The sequence below is a fragment of the Artemia sp. Qi Xiang Cuo genome, chromosome 20, assembly GCF_049724085.1.
Source record: "Artemia sp. Qi Xiang Cuo chromosome 20, ASM4972408v1, whole genome shotgun sequence".
In the NCBI taxonomy this organism is placed as follows: Eukaryota; Metazoa; Arthropoda; class Branchiopoda; order Anostraca; family Artemiidae; genus Artemia; species Artemia sp. Qi Xiang Cuo.
The window spans coordinates 29,568,297-29,587,555 of NC_142813.1; the positions used below are offsets into that span (position 1 = coordinate 29,568,297).

The window sequence follows — 19,259 nt, forward strand, 5'->3', positions numbered from 1 at the left end:
ACAAATTGCTGAAAATTTTTCTCCAGAATACAAATAGCAGGCCAAAATTTAAATTCTTAAAAAAACGAAAAGATTTAAAGTATTATTTTCTTTTCCCCTGAAACGACTATGTCAATATTAAAGGAACAGAAATTAATTAAAAAAACTTTTTCCACAACATAAGTTTTTCAAAGAAAAGTAAAGAACTCCATTAAGCAAAACATGAGCAAAAATAAAATCAAATAATTTACCAAGCATGAAACTACCCAAGAGCGGATCTAGGATTTTTGTTCGGGGGGGGGGGATTACTAATTTTCGACTCGGTTTTCGACTAAAAACAGAGATGGTGCTGCTAGCGCTATTACAGCTGCTTTTGCGCCACTCTAGTTTAGGTTGTTTGTGTGGAGTTCTCAACTGTTTTTGATGGTGCATTTTTTCAAAGAATTGTCCTCCCTAGCTTTGCTAAGTGCAATCTTAATGACTTTTACCTATCAAAAAGAATGTTTAAGAAGACTTAATTCATTTCAACAGACTACAGCGTCATCTAATTTTGATTTATATAGATGGTGCTGCTAAACTCTAGTTTAGCTTGTTTGTATGGAGGTCACAACTGTTTTTTATGGTGCATTCTTTCAAAGAATTGGCCTCCCTAGCTTTACTAAGTGCAATCATAATGACTTTTACCTATCAAAAAGAATGTTTAAGAAGACTTAATTCATTTCAACTGACTATAACACCATTTACATTTGTCAGTCTGCGGCTTTTTGGATTACTCAAACGGCCACCAGAGGACTCCCTGCTTGTGGTGCTTAAAAAAAAGCGTAGGCGGCGTGGAAAGAGAGGCGGGTGGTGAAACAGACAGACGGCCATACCCGTTCATGTTACTGAGGAACGTCTTTCTGACCGGAGGACGGCTGTATGTGAACCAAGGACTCTTGTGAAAATAAGATGTTTGCAAAGGTACGAAATTCCTCCCACTCTTTCTCCATCACAGCTGCAGCCAATCTGACCGTGGTTCTCTGATGAACTTCCCCCGCTAGTACGTCCTGAACCAGTTATCAGCGCAGGCAAAGCTTCCGAATTTCATTCTGTGTAATGCCCGATCCTTAACAAATAAAGTTGACGAGATGGAGATACTGCTGAGAGAAGTGAATGTTCTTATTGCCGCAGTTACCGAATGCTGGTATATCATTGATGAAATGGGTAGAATAAAAGGCTACACTAGCTATTTCAACACTCGCCGTGATAGAGGCTTGAATAGAAAAGGTGGTGGCGTTGGTATCTATATTCGTAATGACATTTCATCTAAACTATTAAATATACCAACCGATTCGTGTCACGAAGTTGTCTGGGTAGAGTGCAAACCATCCAAACTATCAAAAAAGTTCTCATGTTTGATAATTGCATCTGTGTATTACCCAGAGTGCAAAAAATAGGAAAGAGCTTATCAGCTACTTACAGACCTACATCGATAAACTTCGTCGTGCCCATGCCTATCCTGGCTTCATAATAGCTGGCGATTTTAACCAGACGAACAGACAATGGGTATCCAGTGCCCTTGATCTGAAGCAGGTAGTTACCAATGCTACGCACCAGAGTGGCAGTACTCGACCTAATTTTTACAAACATGAGTGACAATTATTACTCCCCTCGGTCGTTAGGTCCTCTCCAGAGTTCAGATCATTATGTAATTCTGTGGCAAGCCAAAAATAACCAACCAAAGCCAAAGAGAACCAAAGTGACTATTCGTCCGCTTAACTCTCAATCAGTATGCGATTTCGGTCGGGGGATTGGCACTTACTGCTTCGACGACCTGTGTTCTATAGTAAACCTGAATAGCAAAGTTCAGCAGTTTAACTCTCTTCTGTTAGAGATGTTTCACAAGTTTTTTCCCACTAAAGTTGTAGTGGTAAGTGAGTCCGATAAGCCATGGATCACAAGCGACCTCAAAGAAATGATCAAGATGAGGTGCAAGCTGCACAGTTCCGGACAAAAAGCCGCGGCGGCGAAACTTAGAAATCGAATCGTGGCCATTAATCGTTTCAAGCGAAGAAATTATGTTCGGGAAAAGGTAGTACCCCTTCTCCAAAGTAGCAGTCGGAAGTGGCATTCCACAGTGAAACAAATGACTGGCAAGTCAGTTAACAGTGAGCTAAAAATACCCAAGCCTGACGGATCTCAAATGAGCGCTTCAGACGTAAACGAGTTCTTTGCTGGCATTTGTACCACCTACCCCTTAATTACAGAGGCCGAACTGGTTGATCTCTTAGTCGATTGTGAAACTGACGAAATAAAACAGTTTACCGAATTTGCTGTTTTTAAGGAACTTAAAAAACTAAAACCGAATTGCTCTTCTTACCCTGGTGAGTTGCCGGTCAAACTTATTCGCGAATATGCCTTGTTTTTAGCCAAACCATTGGCATCGATCATCAATCAGTGCTTCAGTGAACAAACCTTTCCCGATGCTTGGAAGCGAGCCTATGTCCGCGTAATACCCAAAGTTAAAGGACCTAAGACATGTGATCAGTTAAGACCTATTTCGATCACACCGAACTTTGCTAAAGTTGCAGAATCTTTCATATATCGTGAACTTCTCACGGACATTTCATCGTCACTTGACTCCTTCCAGTATGGTTGTTTGATGGGATGCAGCACGTCTGTTTATTTAGTACGGTTTTATAACATAGTAGATGAATGGTTAGTGTTTGGAAACTTGTTTGTAGATTTAGGTCTGCTGGACTACCAAAAGCCATTGGATTTGATTAAGCACCCTCTTTTCGCCCGGAATCTCAAGTCAATGGGGACCCGTAAATACATCCTCTAATTGGTAGTTGATTTCTTACGTCACAGGTATCAAAAAGTGTACGCCCCTTTTTTCGGTGATATTGAATCGGAATGGGTGGAAATTACATGTGGCGCCCCACAAGGTACCAAATTAGCAGCTCTTCTTTTCCTGGCTGTTATCAACTATGTACTTTCTGACTTTGACGATCGTTTTAAATTCGTCGATGATTTGTCTGCGCTTCTTAAATACCACGTAAAGGATTCGCAAGCTGTAGCCCAGTTCGACCCAAATTTTTTCGATCAGTTTAAATCACAGTGTACTGCGAACAGTCTTCAAATTAATGAGAATAAATCAAAGGTTTTGAGGTTCAACCCACTTAAACGCGATTTTACCTACCCCGCGAATTTGTTCCCTTCTGCTTCGTGTGCGACTATCTTGGGCGTCACCTTTAGTGTGGACTGTTCGTTCTCTATTCATGTACAAGAGCTGGTTAAGAAGGGACATTATGCTATGCGGACACTGGTGGCGATGCGCCGCCTAGGTTTTCTAGTGTATCAGCTGAAAACCGCGTACCTCACTTTTATTCGACCCATCCTTGAATATGCGTGTCCCGTCTGGGGCCCACACAAGTTCATCACATAGATTATTTAAGTGATGATTTGGAGGGGATCCAGAAACGAGCTGTAAAGATCATTTTTTGCGACAAATATGTAGATTACAGCTCCGCTCTGAAGTCACTTGAAATACCAAGCCTTCACGATCGCTGTTTTCAGGTGATGATTCATTTTGGCCAGTTTTTATTGTCTAGTCCTGTACATAGTACAATATTACCACCTAAAATGCCTCTCCGCAGAAATACCAGAAGGAAAAGCAAACTTATGCCCGTCTCGTGCCGCACAAACAGACTTAGTAACTCCTTTGTTCCTTTTTTTTACAAGTGCTTTTAATAAAATATAGAGAAGTGTTTTCATGTAAAAATGTTTTCATGTAAAAAACAGCGCCTTTTAGTGCATTTTTTTAATGTGTCTTTGACAGCTGTTTTCATTAAAATGATTCTGATTCTGATTCTAATTTTACTAATTTTTACTAAGGTTTTACTAATTTTCGACTAATTTTCGACTCGGTCAAAAATTTCAGGGGGGGGGGGGGGTTCAAATCGGGTAACCCCCCCTGGATACGGCCTTGAAACTACCACAAATCAGCATCGATAAATAAATAAAACCCAAAAGGAACAGATTTTTTTCAGTAAAGTGCAAATTATGTTCTGGCCTTGGGAAGGCATAGGGGTTTTGAGCCCAACTTATGTTAATTTCTGCTTGTTTTCAGTTCCACTCGGTTATTTATTGTAATTTCTGTTCGTTTTGGGTTTAATTTATTTATCGATTATGATCTGTGGTGTTTTCATGCCTGATAGATTATTTGATATGGTTTTTTCTAATTTTTTGTTTAATGGAGTTCTTTACTTTTCTTTAAAAAACTTATTTTGAGGAGAAAGCTTTTTTTGAATTAATCGCTAATAAAGGCGAAACTGAACTATTACAGAAAATTGTCAATTGGAAGCTATACCGACACATGTTCACAAAACGACAACCCAAACAGACAGACGCGCAAAACATACCCATGTGTTTGTCTGTGCTAGTTGAGGGAGCAGTTTGGTCAATTACATTTTTTTTTCAAAAATACACTATTTCTAAAAAAAACAACAACAAAAAACTGTAAACCAAACAGCAATGTCAGTCTTCAGAGTTGTGATAATATTCACCACTAAGATTCAAATCATACACTGGGGTCTTTTAGGATTTCCTGGTATTCAAGAGCAATATCTACCCTTTTTTATTCAGATGGAAAAAGATACTCAAGTGAGAATTATTTCATTTCAAATACCTAAAATTTTAGATCATACATTTTGAATCTGTGTAAAAAAGAAGCAAAACCAACTTTTGAATTTTTATATAAACTTTCTCTAAATTTCAATCCAGGACATAAAAATGCTTTACTGCTTTCATTATTCTGTTGCAAACGAGAAGCTTTAACTTGAAAAAGAAATAAAAACAACGTTTCATTCTTATGACTAACAGAATACTCAAAACGTCCATAAGAAAATGTCGGGCTTCACCGTAAAAAAAAACAAAAAACTATTTTGAGTGTTTCGATACCCCTATTATTAGCTAACAACTACTACGGCTAGATACTGTGTGGATAAAAAGAAAACTAACAAAAATTGATTGCAAATAAGTTCTCTTTCACTACTCTAGGCAAAATTACAACAAATCATGATTAAAACAAAAGTTGTTCACAACCCAAATACCGGATTCTTGTTTTTGTCACTGGGGTCTTTTAGGATTTGCTGGTATTCAAGAGCAATATCTACCCTTTTTTATTCAGATGGAAAAAGATACTCAAGTGAGAATGATTTCATTTCAAATACCTAAAATTTTAGATCATACATTTTGAATCTGTGTAAAAAAAGAAGCAAAACCAAGTTTTGAATTTCTATATAAACTTATATATAGGATAAACTTATATATTTTCTTACGGACGTTTTTACTCAAAACGTCCGTAAGAAAAAGTCGGGCACAACCCAAATACCGGATTTTTGTTTTTCTCTACTTAGAACATCCATTTTGTTTTTATTCATCCATTGCTGAAAATGAATGGTAAAAAAATCCTCTTTATTAGTGAATCATTGCCAAACCTAGAAGTCCTTGTTAACTTGGCACAGATTATATTACATTCTACTTTAAATAAAAAATAAAAAAATAAAAAAAGTAAAACCCATTAAAGCTCTACCGGATAATGTCATACATTTCTGCTAAGCCTAGAAGTCTGAGATACAAGCATAACAAGATCTCTGTTGAGGGTTAGCGTTTTTTTTTTTAAGCTTTAATTGAATAAAATAAAATAAGCGAGACTGTTGAAACAGAGTCTCAAGAAATTATGACGAACAATTAACCGAAGACATTTACTGCACCCACGTGTAGGCGTACAACTAAGGAGGGGGGGGGGCAAAGTTCCGAGGTGCCGACACGTAGCACCGATACCTTGGAATTTAGCTGATGTGTCAGCATTTGTCGGCACACTGCACGATTTTGTCGGAACATTCTTTATACCCCACCCCCACTCAAAACCCATGCTGCACCCCTGCTCCCGTAACATTAGATCTAGCAATGAAAGTATCTTTAAACAGTATTTTACTGAGATAATAATAGGACTCCGCTTCAGCAACTACAAAAGTGATCTTGAACTCTTGAACTTGCCCACATTATTTGCTCTAAGACATGATTTAATAATGAAATCTGGGACAACGCTATTGGCAAACGAGAAACACTGATCTGTTCTTTCACTATCTGTACAGATCAGCAGAGTTACTAACCGTTAAATAAACTACAACCCATTAAGTGTCATATTTGGTAAGCGTATTTAACAAGTGACCTTTTTTCTCATTTTCTATTTTTTTTAACTAAGGAATAGGGTTTATTGAATTCTGGGTCTGTCTCAAATTGAAAAACAAATTAAATAAAACCGCCAATATGGCTTATTATTGAAAAGGATAGTCAAGTCGATAATAGGGTTCCTGCAAATTATTCATTTCAAGATGACATTTTTTCAGGAAGCGCTAATTTTAAATTAGTCAGGCTTTTTGTTAATTTACCAGCCGTTAGCTTAAGAAGAATGCTAATGAAATTCCAACATTCAAATTTACTCCCTATCCTATTAGTTCCTCTCTTGTTATTATTTACCCATTGGCACCTTTTTTTCCTTTAAAATTATTCACTCTTCGCCAGTTTTAATGAATAAATGATAATCACTTTTTAGAAAATTTTGGAGCAGTTTTCTGGAAAATGTAACGGCAACACGAGCAGAAGACTTGTCAATTAAGAATTATGACCAAAGATTACCTCAAGGGAACTTTTCTTATACCAAAGGACTTCAAAAGACCCTCCAAATGCTCCAATGTTTCATTTATATGAGGCAATGCCAAATCTACCTTTGTGATTACAACGAACACAGGAACTTCTAAAACAAATGCTAAACCTGCAATAGGAAGATTATAAACCACTATAGATACAACATATGCAAAGGTTTCGTTCCAGAACTCAGCCCTTTTATGTATTATAAGTGTTTTATGGCTGAATTTGCAGTATCTACTATCTTAAGAAACTGATGATGATTAATGAAAACTTTAGAAAATATAAAAACAATGAGCAAACATGGCAAAATTTTCTTTTTTGATCCGTTCTTACGTTCTAAGTTGATGATTCATTGTAGTTTTAATTGGATATTTTAATATCCTTTGAAAATCAAACCCTTAATCAGTAGTTGCCTATCGGTTCCTATTAGATCTGAAATGACTTTTCGTTATTCCTTCCGTTCCATTACCCAATTCTTAAGGACTACTTAACGGGTTCGGTATTGAGACGGATCAGAGCTGTTTGTTGACATTTTTATGCAATAACGAATACCACAACGCAGTGGACATTCATTATTTTCCTGTGCATTCCTGTACTAAGTTCAATTTTTTTTTAAGTATATGCAAAAGTTTTTAGTATACAAGAGCACTTTAGAACTTCCTGACAGGCCTAGAGAAAATATAGGATTTCCTTTCATAATCAGAGTGAACCAAATTCAATTAACTTCGTTTATTAATCTTCATTTTTCACCAAAAATTGTAACACCTGTCACAGCAAACTGAACCTAAGGTTTTGGACCGATCTTATGCAATTACAGCCAACAGAATACAATTTAAGTCACTAGATTGGTGTTTATACTGCTATTAGCAGTTCTCATTCAAAGGTCAATGAGAGAATATCTCAATCCGACTAAAAATATTTTAAAATCTTTGTCTACAGATCTAGCTGAAAAATGGAGGGTACACTGTGTTATGACTGAAGCCATAATTAGCCTGTCACGTCGGTCACAACAATAATTTCGATGGTGGGCTGTTTATGTTTCCTAGGATTTCTACTTCAGAAATGGCACCAAAAGTGCCATTTTTGGCAACATATGACACTTTACCCCACACCACATGGTTTACATCGCACCCCCAGTGCTAAAGGGTGAGGCTGCGGGTGAAAATAAGAGTAGGAGAGTCAAGACAGACGTTAAAGAAAATTTCAAGAAAATCTTTTTCCAGATTAGTGGCAATTGGGAAATTTCTCTCACTCTAACTAGCGTCTCATTTACGGCGTGTTTTTTTTTTCAAGAATGTCAGATTTTACAGGCCGTGGTTCGGTCTTTACTAGGTTAAAATTATGCTTCAAACAAGATTGAAGGTGCATATCTTTCTGCTAAAATTTGGTGGTAGGATGGGGAGTTTCAGGGGCCAGGAGGGGCTGGAGGCTTTCCCATTGTAGAGATTGAAATCCAGGCTTGATTCCTACTGAAACAAGGCTTCAAATACATGTCAGATGGATCCAATTGAATTTCCGCTTTCGTTTTCAAGGGAAGAGAGCAACAATTTTAGACAAAAGGAGCCAAAAAAAATTGATTCATATAACATTCAGATGATTTGCGCATGATATTAAAAAAAAAATTTATGGCACAGAATATCATATTCATAAAGAGTATTACTAGTAAAAATAGCCAACAATCACACAATTGAGAATTGGCCATTAATATTAAAGCCTCATTTTTCGGCAAATATTACTGTCATTTACTTTCATTTTACTTTTTTCCATCCGTACAAATTATACGAATTTGTTTCATGTTGCAAAAACCTTTCTCGAAAACACATTGACTGAAAAAAAAAGTCTTGAAAAATAAACCAAGCTTTTTGAGGTACTTCATTTTAAGCTTCAGTAAAGTAACGTGGACAGGACACATAGAGGAGTCAGAATAAGCACAGTAGCCTTAGCGGTCTTTGGTAAGTACTCATATATTGCGCGAGGAATAGTTATCTTGCAAATTGTATAAACATAATGTTTCATCTGCAGGTTTGTTTCAGATTTTGAAGGCATATCGAATTAGGAAATTAGTCCGTTCGCCTTACCTAAATGATCTCTTGTAGTTCCAACAACACCAGTAGTGCCCTTAACGACTAGCATTGCGTAATGTGGAGCATAGATAGTGACTCCACGGATCGTAGTATGCATATATTTTTCATGTCCAGCCAAGTCAATAAACTTCACAATTTTGGCGGATTTCATGCAAATTTCTTCAGCATTAATATAGTTTCTATAATTAATTTCGTTTCCCTAAAATAAAAATCCACTTTAACTTTTTTAAAATATGAAAGTAATAAGCTTGTGTTTTTACCTTCCCAAATCTATGTGCGACACTCTGGACATTCTAAAAGTTCTGATTATTGACTTGTTATTATTCAGAATAAGACAATAATATTATACTTGGTCCTTTTTATTCATCCGGATTGCAGCAGTAGCTAGCAACCTAGTAAGAGACAATCACGCCCAATTCTAAAAAATATAATAGCCCATAACTCCTAAAATACAGTCAGATCAAAACAAGAACTACAACATTAGAACTGTCTTGGCCGAAACCCCTATATAGGGAACTTACCGTCCCTTGGCTTGAACAAAAAGTGAAATACATTAGCTTGAAATCGTATTAAGAAGGACTAGCGAAGTTAAACTTGACAATTCAAAAGGTGAGATCCGTAACTAAGTTTGAACTTTTCAGTAGAATATCTGGAATCAGAACTTTTCGTATTACAGAGATCGTTGGAAGTCTATGACAGTTATAAACTCCTTGGAAACATAATTAATAAATCCCATGATCTTTCTTCATTGGATCAGCCTGCTTTCGCTGCTAAACTTTGCTCATGGTGTGTTACACTTATCCCGCTAGACATCAATATTATGAATCACTTGTGGAGGCCTTTTAATCCCATTGGACATTTATTTTAAACAATAAAAGACTGAACTCTTTTAGGTTAACAGGCCCATCAGCAAGTTACCAAGTAACGTCACTTTCAATCTTGATGATACCATGATTTAGTCCAACAAGTCAATCGTGTACTAGGACCTCCTTATTTTATCTACGTTAAAGGACACTTGAATATCTCTGACTTACCACTTCTGTTCCCGTTTTTGGGAACTATATAGGATGCTTGTTACCTAAAAGAATCATATCGGCCATTTTTTGCTTTACTTGCTTTTTAACGATACCGCAACTCCTTTTAGTTCTGGCTCCGGTTCTTTTAGGTTCTGGTTCTTTTAGATCTTTTAGCTTTGGTTCTCTTCTAGAAAATGTCAATAGCAGGAAAGAAGACCTATGAAGTACATTTTACAGATATATCAAGTTTCTTTTACGGCTTCCACTGTGACACAGAAATAGTAGCACATCCAAGAAGCACCATATTTCAGCTCCCTTCTTAGCTGTTGAAGGGAGAAATTTAAAATTCAGACCTCATAGGATTAAATCTGATCGCACGTGGATAAACATTTATAATTGCACGGTTGAATCACAATTCATTTTGTCTCTGTTTCTTAAATACTTTGTTTTCTTAACTAATAATAGTGATATAAAAAGCAAAATAAATAGAATATATTTTACCTCACGCACGATATCATTCTACTCAAAAGTGCTAGTTAACAGGAGAAACTTAGCTTTCACAGACGACAATCTGAAAACAAGCTCATCTATGTTGATTTTTATTAAATAAAAGCCTCTGATTACCAATTATTTAAAAGATATTTCTAAGATTCATCTCAAGTAGTACTACATATCTATGATGCATTTTTACATTTATTTATTAAAAATTTGGCAAAGAAAGAGGAGCTCCCCCCTACAGAGAAGGTACTTAATGTGCATAGAAATTATGCCACTAAATCCAGCGCGTCTTAAAACCTCGTTTTTCAATTTAGCTTTCTCCCAAAATCAATATCAGTGCTAAAAATCATTTCATGAAGGTGGAATAACAAATAGTGTAACATAATAAATACCAAGAGCTATCAGATTTTTTGCACAATATTATTGAAAAATCATTGTTAAAACATAAGCATTCTAGGTAGCTGTTGAGTTTAACTCTTCCGGTAAAGGATATGACAAGGACCTAACTTTTTTTAGCTAAAATAGTCATTACAAATTAGAACATTACCTCCTCCAAAAGAAAAACTTATTGCCACAGTCTTCGAGACAGAAAAAAAGGGGGGGGGGTGAGACCCTAATATAAATTATATTGGTGCATCCTACCCAAGCCTAGGTTCACATGGGAGCGAAATTAGGTCATTACCACTATTTAATTGCCAATTTTAGATAAGATATTTTTTTAGGATAAGATATTTTTATTTTAAAAAATCTCTACCACCAGCCCACAAAGGGCCAAATTCGGACTTCGGAGTCGACAATATTAATGGTTGCACTAAAACTGGCAAAAATGTAAAAAACAACAACAAAAAAAGAAAAATCATAATGAACAACCATTTAAAAGTCAATAATTACACTGTAAAAAGTCAATTAAAAAAGTTAAAAAAATAAAAACTGGCCAAACCAAACTTACACAAATACAAATCAGAAAAAGGATTAAAAGGGACATAAAAAAGGGGGACAAAATAAGGAAATAAATACAAACAAGAACGAGACATAAATACATATAAATTAAAAGGAGCACTAAACAAGTGTAAATAATTCAACTACACTAAGTCAATATAAGAGTTGAAAAGATAAAATGGTCAAGAAAGAGGGGGAGGGAGGGAAAAAAATAAATAAATAAGCAACAAAAAAAAGATGAACGAAATATAAAATATACAAGAATTACAAGGGGAACTAAAACAAAAAAAGAAAAGGGACAAGCAAATGAGTACAAGAACCTGGGCGGCACCCTCAGCTAATAAAAAAAAAACAGAGAAAAAAAGAGGGGAAAAAAATAGTGGGACATTTTATTCATTTTTTCTGTAATGAAGGGGACAAAAGTTCTTTCGTATCTGGAAGTAACGCAGAAAATGGGGGACAAAACAGGGATGGGCTCAGAAACACCTCGAGGCGGCCGTAATCTGGATGGGGAGTGACGTTTCGGGAAAATACTTGCTGTCCGAGGATTTGTTATTGCATTTTTTGCAAAACGGAGGCACAACGAAACCCTCCTTCGCTCAAGGGATTCCAGACTAGCTTTTTTTAGGAGAAGAGAGTATGGAACTTTGCCTACTTTGAAAATCATTCACAAGGCTCTTTTTGGGATTAGTTTGATTTTTTCCGATTCTTCGCGAGAGATACCAGGGTGCCAAACTGGACAAGCATATTCTAGATGAGTACAGACAAAAGACGTGTAAATCCGTAAGGAATAGGAAGGGGGGAAGCTAAATATTTAGGAGCTTAAGGAGGGCGATATACACATAAGCTCTATGGATGTCTTTAACTTGGATATCCTACTTTAAATTTGAAGGATTTTTGACGCCAAGTATTTTAAATGAGGACATAGAAATTTCAGGAGGGATAGGATTAAGAAAACAGGGCGAGGATTTGAGGAGACAAATCGGCATTATCATGGACTTGAGCGGTTTACTGTCATGTCTAAGTCCAAGACTTCGTCTCCAATTTCATTGAGGATACTCATAGGGTCACGTATTAAATTTATGAAGCAAGTTTCAACAACCGTTAGGTCATCAACAAATTTCCATCGGTTAAGCAATTCCTTTGCGAGGCTGTTGATCATGACTGTAAAAAGGAGGGAACCTAGGAGAGCACTTTGGAGTATGCCATTGTGGACAGGGAGAGGATTTGAATAATGATTCTGGTATTTGACAACCTGCGATATATTTGCTAAGAAGGAAGCAACCAATTTCACCAATAAGGGATCAATTTTAGTTGCTTTGTAAGCATCCTATCAAGATAGAAAATTCAGTTTAAATTGGGCAAATCAGCAATTTTTTTTAGCAAATTTTTAAACAACAGTAACAACAAAGGAAGAAGCATTTAGTATTGAAAATGAGTTGGCTGAGAAGATAGTTATTGCTGTCCGGTTCAACAAATTTACGAAGAAAGGGAAGAGACACAAAAATGCAGTTTTAGTCCTGAAAGCATAAGAGCAAAACATTATCCTGATTTATTCCAACCACGCTCTTTCAACTTTGAATGTTTAGCCAGTAAAACTTGGGTGACTTGATAATCCTGTGTGAGCATAGCGGCAAGAAATCTGTTCATTGATGTAACTGACGAATACTGTCTATCGCAGCTATTTTTTTCTATGTGGACCAAGGATAAGTGTTGCTCTAAGGACTGTTCAGACTTACACATAAATTAAACTGTGCGTGTATAACCCTTATTCTCCACACACGTTCATAGTTGGAAAAATTTGTACATCAAATGTTTTCAATTAGCACAGCAAGTTTAAAATTGTTGTGGCTTGCACAACTGCCATTTTGTTACATTAGCAGTCGGTACTCTCTCTTTCTTATAATGTCAATAAAAAAAACTCCCCAAATTCCATTGATTTTGCATTTCATTAACTCATTTTTTGGCAAAAAAAAAAAAAAAAAAAAAAAAAAAAATAACCTTTCTTCTTTTCGTTCTTAAATACACACTTAACGCGAAAGTCGGCAAACTCTTGACTGCGAATAGCCCACATACAATTTTTAGCACAGAAAATGGGACTCGCTTCTATTAATTCTTAACACACTGAGAGGAGCGTATACAAATCTTATCACAGATTTTCGTGTACAGGGCGTATAATATTTAGTAATGTTGATTATTTCTGTTCTCACTTTTCGGCGAGTTCTTACAGTTTTCTACTTTTAAAGATTGCACGCTTTTAAAACTTTTTAGAATACTTACCTCTTGATCAATACCTAAGATTTCATTGCTGATGGAGGAGGTGTTTCCGCTTTTGATTTCATGAGCGTGCCGGAATAAATTTACACGCGCAGCACCAGATCCGTCATCCAATGAGCCTTGCGTCAGCACACCGATTAATGTTGACTTTCCAGCGTCAACATTTCCCATAACAGCAACTCTTATCTCTATGCAATTTTGGTCATCTGGTATCTTTAAAAGGAAATAAGATTATTTCATAAAGTTGAAGGATCATCATTAAGGTTAAGAAGACACATAGCCCAGCATAGATATAAGAAATTTCAAGGCAAAAGTCAGGGAATAATGCAATACCCGATATATACAGGTTCAAAAGAAAGAATACATAAGACTATGGGAATTTAAATGATTGGTCCCACATTGTTAAGCAGTGAAGTATTGAGTTTTCTCCTATGCTCCGTCTTGTTGTGTGTTTAATTGTGACGGGTTTCTCAATAATTTTTCATAATAATATTAATTTAATTCTTGTATGATTGTTTAACGCTACTGTTCTGCAGCATATATAGTAGGTCCCGCCGTTTTGAAGATTTCTTTTCTCGTACATATGTTATGCAAATTAGATGGTGCTGTTATCGTTTCTTAAATTATCGCCTTCGGCTCCCACCTTGGACCCAAAACTTGTTTGTGTTTATTCTTTATAGTATAACTGATTCATGCACAACCGTTTCAACAAGTATTGTGAATTTCGAATTTTAATGACTAAATTGTCACACGACTGGAGCCATTTCTTGCAGTGGTAAGATAATGGGCACATTAGAAAGTAAATGTTTGTGTTTATTCTCGTTCGCTTAGAAGTCTTTTTTTTATTATTGTTCCTTTCGTATATTTGCTTGTTTTGTATTTTGCGAAGTTTCTAATTGTTGTCTTTATTATTTTGTTTTCTTTTACTGCTCTGTCTTCTTGCTTTTGTATGATGTGTTTTCAAATAAATAAATAAATATTTTTTTTACATAAATATCAAGTTTCAGCATCTAATGCTCAAGGACCATTTATATGACATAAACTTCCACATAAACTAATGCTGAGCAAATACCATATTGTGTTGATAATCTTGGCGTTGATTTAATGTAATCTTGCATTAAATATTCAAGGACTTTGTGTCAAAAACATAAGTTTTATGTGAACTAAACAGGAGAAATAACTTTACAATTTGAAATAGTAATACATTGAAATTCTTCCTACTGTAACGTTTTGGCTTAGCAATTGGCCAAAACCCTGTACTCCGATGCTGATTCAAATAACTAAATTTTGCAAGTAAACACCTTTTGGTGTCGGTGATAGTTCTATATTTATCTAAGCGGTGATTGTTCTATTATTTATGAAGCGACAAAAGTCGCTTCATATATAGTAATGCGCCCTATTCTTCTAACACACAGAGCACATAATCATTGGAATCTTAAAAATAACCAAGAAAACCGACCAAGTCAAAACTCATCTAAAGTTATTTCATACATTTTTTTTTATCGCTTCTGACCCTAGATCACTACTAGTCAAATTCTTTTTCATTTTTGACCTTATGAAGGTTGTGTCTGTTGAATTTTATTTTGAAGAAATCAGAAGACGGGTTTTCGGGGATCAGAAACGGGTTTCATCAAAGAGATTGAAAAATTATTCCAAGTAGAAGTACACTGTCCGACAATGCTGTTATTCGAGTACTCTGTACAAAATATATTATTCTTAGATATTGTCCAGGGTGTCATATTACTGCTAGTTGCCTTTGAAAGTGGCAATGCAAGTCAGGTTGGTTCGTCATAGCGAAGGTAATAGGTGTAATTGCAAATAGCCGTCACTGACGCCGAGCCAATTATTTTATACAAAGGTTAGATGGGTATCTGATTGGTGCTACAATTCATTCTAAAAACCCTCTTTCAGGCTATATGGGTATCTGATTGGTGCTACAATTCATCCTAAAACCCTCTTTCAGGTTTGCAGTAGTGTAGAGTTCTGGAGAGCCTTGCAAAAAAGTACACCCGCATTCGGCCACAGACCTAATGCAAGACTTTCAAAAGAGTGATGGTTGCTACGTATGGCAATAGATCCTTAGAGCAGATGAACAGAATATCACACCCTTATTTCACGTGCATAAGGACTAGATGGATCCGTTTGAGCTGTGCGCCCTCGCATAGGACAAGAAATGATATCCTAGAACATAGAGTTTCTGATAAACGTTGAAATTGACCATCCACGCATCAGGCCGCTTGTCTATCTTCAACCCGCATGCTGAAAAGTAAAGCTCAGACACTATTTAGTTCAGGAAATTGAAAACTAACGTCTTCACGATCATGGTTACCTTCAGTGGACACGGAATTATCATCAGCTAAATAGCATAGAAGATTCTATCATCAGCTAAATAGCAAGATTGTATTTGCCATTCATATATGTCGGGAAAAGATATGAGCGACTTGCAAAATTCATCAGTAAGTTTTTGTCGGTGCTTTTTTTCTAATTTAGAAAGAGGTTGAAACAATAATAGCCACATATCGTAATGGCCTAACTAAAAAAAGAAAGATAATTATTTTTTCATCAGAACTGATAGCTAGCCAAACAAAAGCCAACAAGAAACTACTGCAATTTCAGACTCCCCAGAAAAAGTGCACATAGGACCCAAAAATTACAATTTCCCAGTTTGGGACCCACATACCCTTAAAAATCCGTTAATGGGTTTTTCCTCCCATCTCCAAGGCTCAGGCCTTGTGAACCTAGAAAACAACAATTCAGCCCTAAAGCTCTTTATGACCCTTGGACTGCTTGACTCGTATATAAAACAACGTAAAATTCAATTTGTACAATAAAACGTACTAGTCCTAGTACAAGAAGAAAATTCTGTAAAGGGAACAGAAAATTCGTATATATAACTGGACATTAGGCACATCAAATCCTAATATAATTACGAAGATTATAACTTTTCCAGACCGATATCATGAGAAAAACTTCCAATTTTTCTCTGTGAAGGTTCAATATACCCGTCATGGCTACAAGTGAGTAATTTTAAATAGCCTGGAATCACTTGAGCTGACCAGAAACCTAGCCCTTGACCCAAAGAGAACCAACAATTATACATTTGGACAAGGCCCTGGCGGCCCAAATACCTGGAAACGCTATTGTAAAAATGACAAGCACGCACACGCGTACGTAGGCCACTCTGTTTTTTTTTTCCTTTTCTCAAATTAGGCCACACTTGCATGTTATTTTGTCGTTTCATTAATGCAATTGTTTTGTCTCTTTTTTCATTTGTTACTTTCTCCTTTTTATGTTATTGTAGACAAGTTTGTATATAATTCAAATAATTAAAGTGGTAATTACTAGAAGTTTAAACTTCTATAGACATTTTTTATGTTGAGTATAAAAGAAAAGACTGTTCATATATGTCAAGAAATAGAATGGTCTATTACCCAGCATATTTATTTATCTAGGCAGAGTTACAACTAACTTTAAACATAACTGAATATAACCAAGTTTTATCGTAGGAGAAATGAATGCGCCTCACCTTTCGAACAAGCACCTCCATAACACTCAGGTCTTCGGACACGGACTTTCTTCTTAAAATTGTTGTACTTGCTCCTATCGTCGACGCCATGGACCTTTAAAAAGGCCATACTATTCAATTTGTGATTCATAAAAATGGAACTGAAGAAAAATCGAAAAAAGCTGCACCGCAGGTTTTGAAAGGATTGTACTATTCATCTGATACGAAAAGCGGGGGATATTTTTGATGTTCGACCATAATGGTTATAGTAAAATCTTGAATATTTTTTGGTATTGCTGTTTTCTATAAAAGGGTCAGAGGAGTGCAATTCAAAGATTCAATGTCATAATTTTCAAAGAACGTAATGTGAAAACAACGTAGATAAGGTGCAAAATTGTAACCTACTGAGGGGACAGACAAACAGAACAATTACAATGAAAAACTACACTAAAAGTGCAATTAAGCATTCACAAGAAAAACAGCACCCATTCAAGCTCAAAAGTAATAGCCTTGTCTAACATTAAAGAAAACAAAAAAACGTCAAAAATCTTTAAATTTTGCACAAAAAAAGCTGTTCTATATTCCAATCCTAGCAAGTGTATTTATTTTTCAGGCGTGTCAAAAAGTCTACGTATTTAACAAACAAAAATTATAAACACTAGTTAAACTTAAATAACAGGCCAAGGAATGAACGCTGGAAGACAATACCCACAATCAGATTTAGCACACAAAATTATGATTATGTGTTAAATTTTTACATTTTACACGCTTCTAATTATCTCAATAAATATAAAAAAAAAATCGAATATTTTTCACGATACTGTGCCAGATTTTGTGCCTGCTATACCGACTGCTAATGTCTAAAAAAACTGCTAGACATTCGTTTTTGAACTTTTCACGACATAAATATAATTTCTACCGTCACTTTAAACTTAACCAAATAACATCAAACCGCCGTTACTTAAAATAATTGCACTTAATTTTGACTCGCTATGGGTTTTTCGGACTGTCAAGAATTACAATATAGTCGAAATCTTAAAACTCATAAATTCATTTTTACAGGATTAGCCAACAATTTGACGATTTGTTGATGTCAAAGGTTTCATCCCAAGCAACTAGTTGTAAACAAAATTGGAAACAGATTGTAAATCCTACCACTGGAGAATGAGTTAATACAAACTCATTTACTCCTTTCCGCTTTTAGTACGCAGTTACAATGTCCTTCTTCCACTTGGAAATGAAAAATCCTACCACTGGAGAATGAGTTAATACAAACCCATTTACTCCTTTCCGCTTCTAGTACGCAGTGTCAATGTCCCTCCTCCACTTGGAAATGAAAAATCCTACCACTGGAGAATGAGTTAATACAAACCGATTTACTCCTTTCCGCTTCTAGTACGCAGTGGCAATGTCCCTCCTCCACTTGGAAATGAAAAATCCTACCACTGGAGAATGAGTTAATACAAACCCATTTACTCCTTTCCGCTACTAGTACGCAGTGGCAATGTCCCTCCTCCACTTGGAAATGAAAAATCCTACCACTGGAGAATGAGTTAATACAAACACATTTACTCCTTTCCGCTTCTAGTACGCAGTGGCAATGTCCCTCCTCCACTTGGAAATGAAAAATCCTACCACTGGAGAATGAGTTAATACAAACCCATTTACTCCTTTCCGCTTCTAGTACGCAGTGGCAATGTCCCTCCTCCACTTGGAAATGAAAAATATTGTGGCAAAATTAGAAGAAATGAGCTTGCAGATGAAAAGATCTGACTCAATTTCAAAACAAATATCAGTACTAAGAGCGGAGCATTCTAGATTTTCAGCTTGGATTAACGAAATACTATCAGATGTAATAAAAAAGACAGCTGCTACAAGAGTAAAAGATAAAAGAACTTCAAACAAAGAAGTAGCTGTCAATAGAAAGAAGCTTGAGAGGTTTGAGATTGATAAGAAAAAATATTTATTCAAATAGATCCATCGTAGCCGGGCAAAAGTCTTAAAGCTGATGCGATCAATTGTCCCAACATAGTTATCCCGCCACAATTAGCCACGGATTCAGCCGCGGTCAAATTCGTGGAACATACAGACTCCTGTCCAAACAAAACAAAACAGTCTTGATTCAGAATTCAAATTTAACATTAGAAGTCCGCAGTATTCTAATCAAAACTTGACTATGGTGAAAATGAACTATTGCCAATAAGAAGACTACTTATCCAAATAATGAAGCAAGCACGACCTGAAGGTTACAAGGACACGAGGCTC

General features: G+C 36.0%; 1 protein-coding gene across 1 annotated transcript in view; it reads right to left on the reverse strand.

The window, feature by feature from the left end:
• LOC148940069 (GTP-binding protein 2-like) overlaps positions 1-17,106 on the reverse strand; it is a 45,352-nt gene extending 28,246 nt beyond the window's left edge. Inside the window, 4 exon segments of the mRNA XM_089106066.1 lie at positions 6,664-6,799; positions 8,754-8,958; positions 13,493-13,702; positions 17,016-17,106. Of these exon segments, the coding sequence (XP_088962192.1) occupies positions 6,664-6,799; positions 8,754-8,958; positions 13,493-13,702; positions 17,016-17,105 (641 nt within the window). The 5' untranslated portion in view covers position 17,106.
• Positions 17,107-19,259: the final 2,153 nt, after the last annotated feature.